The 9,895-nt window shown below is 40.9% G+C and overlaps 1 protein-coding gene across 1 annotated transcript in view; it reads left to right on the top strand.

Annotated features, from left to right (window-relative positions):
- Positions 1-6,113: 6,113 nt before the first annotated feature.
- Positions 6,114-9,895, top strand: part of SOS2 (SOS Ras/Rho guanine nucleotide exchange factor 2) — a 44,244-nt gene continuing 40,462 nt past the window's right edge. The window contains exon 1 of the mRNA XM_081336075.1: positions 6,114-6,448. Coding sequence (XP_081192201.1) covers positions 6,359-6,448 — 90 coding nt within the window. The 5' untranslated portion in view covers positions 6,114-6,358. The remainder of the gene's footprint in view (positions 6,449-9,895) is intronic.

Below are 9,895 nucleotides of genomic sequence, written 5' to 3'. Positions count from 1 at the left end.
GCTTTTGAATACTGCACTGAGATTCTTGTACTGCAACAGATTGACTACCTCGCCTTGATTCTTCCCCATCTGACTTTTGATTACTGTGCTGAGATTCTTGTACTGCAGCTTGTTGACTAGCTTTCCTTGATTCTTGCCCCTGTAGCTTTTTAATATGATGCTGAGATTCTTGTACTGCAATAGATTGACTACCTTGCCTTGATTTTTGTCCTTCTGGTTGTTGAATACCATACCAAGATTCCTGTACTGCAACAGATCGACTACCTTGTCTGGATTCTTCCTCCTCTGGCTCTTGAATACTGTGCTGAGATTCTTGTACTATAACAGAACAACTGCTTTGTCTTGATTCTTGCCCTTCTGGCTGTTGAATACCATGCCAAGAATCCTGTACTGCAACAGATTGACTATCTCGCCTTGATTCTTGCTCTTCTGGCTGTTGAATACTGTGCTGAGATTCTTGTACTATAACAGAACAACTGCTTTGTCTTGATTCTTGCCCTTCTGGCTGTTGAATACCATGCCAAGAATCCTGTACTGCAACAGATTGACTATCTCGCCTTGATTCTTGCTCTTCTGGCTGTTGAATACTGTGCTGAGATTCTTGTACTATAACAGAACAACTGCTTTGTCTTGATTCTTGCCCTTCTGGCTGTTGAATACCATGCCAAGAATCCTGTACTGCAACAGATTGACTATCTCGCCTTGATTCTTGCTCTTCTGGCTGTTGAATACTGTGCTGAGATTCTTGTACAGTCACAGATTGGCTACTCCTCGTTTCTTGTCCCTCTGGTGGCTGAATACAGTGCCAAGATTCTTGTACTATATCCTTTTGAGAAATTTGTTCTAATTCTTGCCCTTGTAGCTGTTGCATACTATGTTGAGATTCTTGTAACACAGGTTTCATTTCAGAAGCCCCAGAAAATGTTAACAATGTTTCAGTGTGTAATGTTTCTTTTTCTGAATTGTTTCTTAGCATGGATTGATGAAAAGGAAGTAAAAGTTCTGCAAGTGTTTCTGGACCCCAAGCAATACTAGTTTGCTGATAACTAGATATCTTCTGACCTGTTCTTTCACTAACTGAAGTCCTTTCTTTCATTAAATCTGCTTTGTTCAAGGGCTGTCCCTGAAAAACTGTTTTGCTTGGTAGATTTTGAACACAAATGGCTTGTTCATTGCTGTGTGGAGATTCAAGTCTATTTAAATCTTGGCTACAAAGGTGTGAGACTTGTGTCTTTATTTGCTGACTATCATATTTTTCTACTTGTTCGGTTCCATAGCCAGATTCTTGCCCACACGCTTTTTTTATTTCTGTCTCTTCAGGAAAAATAATCTCCTGTTCAAAGCCCTCTTGAAAAGACTTTGGGGTTTGTAAAGGCTGGTAAGCAACAGGCTGCTGATTATTACAATAGGATTCTTGGTCTTGAAGTTGAGGACTGATGGACTGCAGTTGTTTCTTAAAAGGTGTTACACTACTTGTCCTTGCAGAAATATTTGTCTGCTCACTTTCATCCATTATTTCTTTTCGTCTAAAAATGCTCACCTTGCTATCTGTTTGAAGAGACTTGTCCACATTTTTTCCAGAAATTGTTCTTTTTATAAGTTCTTGTTCCATTATTTGTGTAGAAGAGCCAGTTTTCTGATAGTGACTGATCTAAGTATAATTCTCATTTGGGTCAGAAGTAGGTTCCAGACTCTCCAAATTGAGTATTTCCTCATTCCCAGGATTTATCTGGGCAAGTGCAATTTCAAAATCAATCAGCTTTTCTTTTAGCAAAATTGATAAATTAATTATGAGGCCCTGAGGTACCAGCTTTTGTAGCATCAGCAAGCCAAATCTCCTTTCTAACCAAGCTGTTTTCTTTTAAAAAGCTACATGTAAAAGAAACATAAATGCAACTTTCCTGATCCCAGTTCATAACAATTAATTCTTTTCATCAGGAATGTGACTTGGATGTAGGTTGGAACATTTTCTAGGTGATGGTAAACCTTTGTTGGGTGCGTGTTTCTTATTTACATCCTGTTGGAATCATGGCCTTTTATGTCTAGATTAAGGAGTTAGCAAGTAATTTGCCTGATGATGGCTTCCTGTTCTTACTCCAACTGCCTTTGTTCTACAAGCATCAGAAAATGGTCTGTGACATCACTGCACAATGTGCTCCAATCATTTATCTTATATCTAAGCAAGATTCTAAGTCCAAGTCTTTAGAACTAGAATTAGAGTTCATTTTTTGCCATTCAAGGGAAGCAACTGAAGCCTCGACTATTCTTCTTACTGTCTTCTAAAGTAAGTGGCTTTACAAAAAGGTAACTAATAATAATTTCCCTTAACCAATTCTTAGGTGTTGCCTCAGAGTTATGAAATATTTTAGAAAATTGTTGAAAATAATGGGTTTGTAGAATGCAAAACTGATCGTTTAATAATTTCCTTTTGCTACATTTTCTGGCAGCCTTCACTAACTTCATACCTTGGCTAGAATTTATGAGAGATGCAATTCAGCATGTTTGTATGGGACAAAAGACAGAACTTTTGATTAGATGATAGTTTGGCTGACATGAGGAAAAAATTCTCCAGGTCACTTGGCTTCATGAAGGTATGGAGGTATGAAACAGGTCAGTATTTATGTATTTATTTCATTGATTTATTGAATTTATTTGCTGTCTATTTCATAGGAAATGACGTTGAGTGGCTTTCAGCACTAAAACATTAAAAAACTAGCAACTAAATATCTTTAAAAGAAGAAAAATAGAAATCCCAATCAAAATATAGTTAAAAGATGGGGAGAGGGAACAGGATGCAAGGAGGGAGGATAGGATTACCTCTTACAACTGCCTCCAATATGATGTTTCCCCCATGAAGGACTCAGGCCATCTGGCAGAGCCAGATCTTCAGGCTCCTATGGAAGGAGAGAATGGTGGGAGCCAATCTCACCTCAGTGGGTAAGATGTTCCATAATATGACAAAGCCCTTCTCCTGGACTCTGCCAGCCAGAATTCCTTGATTAATGGGGCCTGCAGCATGCCTACTCTGCTAGCACAGGTGGGCAGGACCTTTCAATCTCTATCAGCATCAATTGGGACCAGCCTTGGAGAAAGAAGCCAACCAATGCAAAACTGAGTCAGCCAGCCCCAAACCCCACAGCTGGCCCAAAAGGATACCATGGTCAAGGACTATCTCTCAAGGCTGCTGAGAGATCACGAAGATCAAGGATGGTTGCACTACCCCATCCCAGTCTTGCCAGAGATCATCTACTAGTGCAACCAATGCCTTTTCCATCCACTAACTGGGTCTGAATTCTGGCTGAAAGATAATCTGTTTCATCAAGGACCTCTGCAGCTGTCAAGCAACCACCTTTTCTACCACCTTCCCTAAGAAGGGAAGATGGGAAACTGAATGGGCGTCTGACAGGCAGGTGGGATCAAGTGATGGTTTTTAAGGAGGAGACAAACTGGAGCCTCCTGCAGTGAGAAATTTATCACTGCTTGAAGAGTATGATATTCTCTTTTAGTTTGTCTTGTTTTGCATGTTATATTAGTTCTAAATACAGCAACAATAATCCATTATTTGGAAAGACCAGTTTCTATGCATTTTGAAAAACAAAATTATACTGATGAAGCTGGTTTCAAGTCTGCATGCTTTCACTGATACAGGGACAAAGTATGCTTATCTGTATATTTGCAGTAGAATATCGAAGCACAAGGAGCCAAAAGATGCTGCCAAGAAAAGGTACAGAGAAAGTGTAATCCCATTATCTCACACTTTGAAGCTCTAGTCTAGAAAGAAAGCTTAAGAACCTGGAATTTTAGGTGGCATTCTCATTAATCTTTTCAGGCTATAGGAGTAGGCTGGAAAGAGAAAGAACACTGCTAGGAAATGACTAAATACAAAAATACAGATTATTAGACAGCCAAGATTCCTTCCAACCCTATAATTCTATGATATACACAACAATATGAAATCAGTTTCCAGTTCTTTAGCTGTTGTTTGCCGTCAATCACATTGATTTCTTCCCAAAAATCTAGGTTATCATAATAGTATATGTGCAAATCCATGCAGTGTATACTTATGTAATTGGTAAATGGAATGTTTTTTAGTGCACAGATTTTCTAAGTGCTGTCTAAGGCTTTTTCATATGGTACTCAGTGTGCATATACTATAACCAGTAGAACAACCTCAGCCAATGTATGCCATGTCTGTTAGTTTTGATACTTGAAACTTTGTGATCTCCAATTCTTTATCTTCTATTATCCCATACTATTGCCACATCAATTATCCACATTTTCTTTTTTTAGCCACAGTTAAATCTGGCTTATTATATGCCAAGATTTTATCAGTTTCTATTTGTAAATCCCACAATATTTTAACCTCATTTTTAACTACTTTTTCAACTATATGATCCCACCAACATTTCATTACTGGGACATGATAATTTTTACAGATATTTCAGTGAATCATCTTGGTGACTAGATTAGATCTTTGATTATATTTCTGACTGTAATTTTTAATTTTAGCTTCCTGTCTGATCTTCTGCTTTGGGATTGAATATTATTTTGGTTTTGGTTTCATAATTCTCATACCCATAATTCTTATAACCATCACTTATGTACTGTAGGCAAGCTGATTAGTCTGTTCTATAGATGTTATTTTAATCCTTAGTTCCAGATCTGTGTTACTACTTTTTATGCTGGAAATCTTCTGTCTTTCTACTAGTAATTCTAATAAGCCATAATCTTGTTTTATTTATTTTCAGGAGTGGGGGGGGCGTCAGTCCATAGGTTGTTTCAGTGCAGACCTGCATTGGTTCTGTTATTACTTGTTCTAAGCTATTATTATATTTCTATCCTACCTTTTTTATACATAACTCTAGGTGTTGAACATAACTAACACTGTACTCCTGCTGATTTTCGAGATGCTTGTGACTTATATGCTCAACCCAAATACCTACATCATAGTTGACAGTTTTTTCTCATCTAGTGTCACCGTCCATCAGAATTACACCTGGAGTCTAATTTATCAAAATTGTAGAAAGACTAAAATATTTCAATGCTGGTTAACTCATTCTTGAGAAAGGAGATTGCCTTTCAAGGAGGCATTGGTTCGCCCCCTCCTCAAGAATCACTAGATCCCACCATACTGGACAATTTTTTTAGGGAATGTTGTGGGAAAGGTGATCATGCAGCAGCTTTAGTGGACTCTGGATGAAGCAGATTATCTGGATTTCTTTCAGTCAGGATTCAGACCTAGATATGGGATAGAAACAGCATTGGGTATAATTTTGGATCATGTCTGGCAGGAGCGGAGTGGGGGATGATGTGCCCATCCTGGCTCAACCTCTAGCTATTTTCTGATATGTGGGAATGACCTTGGAAGACAGGGTAAGGAGATTCAACCAAAGGCACAGTCAGATAAAAGGCAGCTTAGCCAACAGCAGGAATATGATTGGGGCAAGAAGCTCAGAAGAGTTTGTTCTTTGTTTTGGGGCTGTAAAGGATTAGATGGGGAGGGAGAAGTACTTTCAGTCTTACGTCAGGAAACACAACCTGATGAATTAATTCTACATTATTGTAAGGTTACATTATAACAGAATCTTGCCAGTCTGGAAGTACTCCTCTTGTTATGTTGCAAAAGTATTGTGAAGATTTGAAGCTCAACACGTTTCCTGTCTGCCTTGCCAATCCATATCTTGACGAAATAGGTATAGATTGGCAACGCACACACGAAATGTGTTGAACTTCAACTCTCCACAATACTTTTGCAACATAACTAACGGAAAGGAGATTAGGGGAGTATCTCTGGAAGGTACCTGAGGATGATTTTAGGAGTGGGCCGCAAAGGATTAGGCAGCTTCTGGGGCCGCATAAGAGCGAAGCCTCCTATTTCTTCCTGGCCATGACGTTTCTGGTACCACAACCGCTCTCCGCCCGCACTTCACTTGAGCGACTACCGAGCAAAAAGCCATCCTCAGGGAAAAGCAAGGCAAGCCGGCGGCCCCACCTCTACTGTGTATCCGAAGGGGCCGCCTTCTTTTCCCATTGGCGCTTGCCCGACAGGCCGACTCCCTCTTCCTCCGGTCCTCTTCCCGGGCCGCTAGAGAGCGCAACTGGACCCTGCCCGCTGGTTCAGGTCGGCCTCTGCGTTTGCGCAGTGCGCGTGAGACCGAGGCAGCCGCGGCCCAGGCTTGGGAAAGTCGAGCGGCGGCGCCTGCTGCGGCTTGCGGCGGGGCCCGCGGCTTGGGGGAAAACGGATGTGACCGCGGTTGGCCGGGCCTGCGGGCAGGGCCCTGGGAGCAGTTGAACAGCTCCGTTGCCCCTTCCTCTCCCCCGTCATCCATCCCAAGGCGCGGGAGGAAGAAGAGGGGCTATGCAGCCGCCTCAGCCGCCCCCCTACGAGTTCCTCAGCGAGGAGAACGGGCAGAAATGGCGGGGGCTCCTCGTGCCGGCCCTGCGTAAGGTCAGTCCCTCCTGGCGGCGGCGTCCTGTCATGTGGGCGCGCGCTCTCGCACGCGGTCCTTCAAGGTGGGGAGCTGCAAAGCAACACACCCCCCCCGCCGCCTCCGTTGCCAGGCGTCTCCCGGACAACGGGGATCCTTCCTCTTGTCAGTCCGCAAAGTGCTCTCGCTCCCTCCTCCTCCTCCCCCCCCCACTTCGGCGTGCTTCAGTTTACCTCACGCGAAGGGTCCCTTCCGAGCCTTAGGGAGCCGCCCCCGTCAGGGCACGCCCCCTTTCACCTCTCAATAAAGCTGCCCTGCCTAAGCCGACTGCTCTCCGTGGCCCCTCAGGCGCCAGGCGACCTTGCCCTTGGAGCTTTCTTTTCTTGCCACCGATTTCTCACAACCTATTGCGTTGCAGGTTGTGATGTAGTGCTTCAAGTGGACTGAGGGGCTTTGGGGTAGGTCGCTGCCTCCGCTCAACCTACCTCACAAGAGGTTCTTGAGAGAGAATATTCTTTTGTGAACTCCTAGAGTTCAATCTCAGCAATACACAGGAACTTATTTGCAGGGTTAGAAGAGGGAAGCTGTGGCAGTGTGGAAATTCCCTATGCTTTCCCCAAGAGAAACTTTCTGACTTGTTGATAATTAAACTTGTATGCCGCCTTACTTGGGTTTATGGTCTGTACATTGGTTAAAAATTCCTGGAGGAGATAACGGGGCTTCTTTCTAACAACGAACAAATAAATATAATGCAGGTAGGTAGTCCTTGCTTACCGACTACCTCATGGGGTGACTGAAATTAAAATGACGCTAAGAAAACCCTTTGCAATCAAGCCTCACAATTATAACCATTACAGCTTTCTGCAGTCACATATGATCACCACTGAGGTGCTTCTCAACCAGTTTGTAACAGGCAGAGTTAATAGAGAAAGGGGACATAAATTCATAAATTGTGATAATGTGATTTTTTTTCCCTTGTATATATTAAACTCAGCATCTCTTAACTCAGAACCTTTCAGATATATTAAGTTGCAGTCCGGGACCTGGGCACCTTGTTGAAGATTATAATAACCGTATGTTGTATGTTCCCATCTTTTTACATGGAACTGCCAAAAAGCATCTTCAGTCACCATGTGATTCAGATGTTCTTCTGTACAATTACACAGATCATTCTATGGTATATTATTCTTTAGTTGGCTCCTTGTATAGACATACTTCCTGCCTTGTATTTACCTCTTCTGTATGCACATTGACATCATGATCGTATTGATCATCATGCTCCTGTAAACGTTTATGTGAGGAAGGCAGTTGAGTAGATTTGTATGTATTTGGAAACTGCAAATATACCAGGCATACTCAAACACACTATAAAGATATGAAAGGAAGAATTTGAGGTGTTCGTACTGCATGATGTTGACTATTGTTGGAATAATGAATTCAGTCTAGATAAGATGCTGGTCCAAACTATGTAATGTGATTTGTATATTTGTTTTTGACTCAATAAGAATGAGTCCTTTTGCTGTGATGGATTCATAGTAAGCCTAGCAGTGTGAATGAACTAGTAATCTGAGTCACTGACTTATCTGTCTGAGCACAAACCAATTTTTATATCATTCCATAGTCTAGGGCAGACATGTCAAACACAAGGCCCGGGGGCCGGATCCGGCCCGCGAAGCCATCCTGGAAACAGTGAGGAAACGGCCCTCACTGCCTTGGCCCTGGCCCAGAGACCCTCCTTCTGCCAGAGACCCTCAGATCTGTCCCACTCCTGTCCAGGCCCCCATAGGCACCCTTGATGCGAACGATGTAGAGCTGGCCATGCCCACCCACTAGGCCATATGTACTCTAGCCACGCCCACCCTGGTCATACCCGCCCGGCCCCTTGAGGGCAACTGCAATGCTGATGCGGCCCTCAATGAAATTGAGTTTGACACCCCTGGTCTAGGATATTTGTTACCAGTCAAAGACTAGTCACAGAATCTGCCTTTCTTCTAAGAAACTAAGGAATGTTTTGATTATCTTGTATGGTTTAGTATAATTTGATTTTTATAGCATAGCATTACATTTCAGGAAATGTGCAAGAGTTTTGTGATTAAATTGAGATGGAGCTTTCCTGTATTAACAAGCCATAATGTGATTCTAATTGTACCACTGGCAATATCTATTTCTTTTTAAATAGTTTTCAAAACTCAGAAAAAGACAAGCAGAACTATGTAAGCATTTTTCTCTGACCTAGTTCATGTGCTGAACTAAGACACAATGAATTTGATTTATTATGTTGCATGAAACCAGGAGTCTATAACACATACTTTATGACTTAGTGTACTTTGTGAACTCAGTCATTTATGGATTACTTAGTAAATCAATTTAAGTGGCTTAACATTGTATGTGAACCCAGTTATATATTTTGGCCTAATTTATTTTGTCCACAAAGTTATTGTAATTTGTAAACCATCATTTATACTTTCAGTATACATCCCTTTCCCCACCATCCTCATATTTTATGGCAAGTTGAGAACATGTCATAGGCACTGTCACAAAATGATTTCATGATATTTTAGCTTTTTGCAAAGAAGATAAAGTGAGTGCTTTATTTTACTGGTAGATATGTATATTTGTATGTATGTATGTGTACACACACACACACACACTTTTTCCCCTAAGGATGCCTCCAAAATACTCAGAGGAATTATGGAAATACAAGTTATGTTTGAGGCTGATGCTTTGCTTTGTAACATGCTCTCCATTCATTTTTTTAATTAAAAGAATTTTTAAAAATTGGCAAGCCTGCCAGATTTCAAAGAACATATTATTGCTCCAAGAGCAATGCTTTGGACTTGGCTTAGCATGTGAGAGATGCCAAAGCAATAATTTCAGTAGAGAAGATACTTGCTATTCTGATCATTTAAAATTTATTCCAATTGGTATTATACAAATGTTATTTCTGTCCATGAAAAAAATGCAGAAAAATGATTTCTTCTCCCTTCCATAAATTTAGGAAGGATTTATGGTTACAGAAAAATCCATATAACAGAGAGAAAAACTGTTTTTCCTGGATTATCTTTTATCTGTCTGCTGTTTTTTGTTATAGAGCTAAATGGACAAATGTTTGTCCATTTTTTTCCAGTTACAATATAAGTTTGTATATAGGAAGATTAAAGATTAAATTAAAAAGCTAAAGAAGGGTTTGAGTTAGTTTCGGTTCCAAGTGACAGAAGTTCCAGCAATTTTCTTGGCAATAAAATGAAAATAGTTTTCTCTTGGTCAAGTGGAAAGAACATCCCAGAAGGCGACAGTGGCAAGCCACTTTTCTAACTTAGCCAGGAAAATTATTTTGGAGGCTGTCAACAGGAGTTGAAATTAATTAAAGGACATCTTTAATACTATGCCTGCATTTTCAACTTTTGAGCACTTAAATAATTCATTAGAAACTGCTTATTTTTAGTATTTACAGGTTTTTATATTTG

This window comes from Vipera berus (assembly GCF_964194415.1).
Source record: "Vipera berus genome assembly, chromosome: 1".
Lineage (NCBI taxonomy): Eukaryota > Metazoa > Chordata > Lepidosauria > Squamata > Viperidae > Vipera > Vipera berus.
This window is presented reverse-complemented; position numbering and strand designations above follow the sequence as displayed.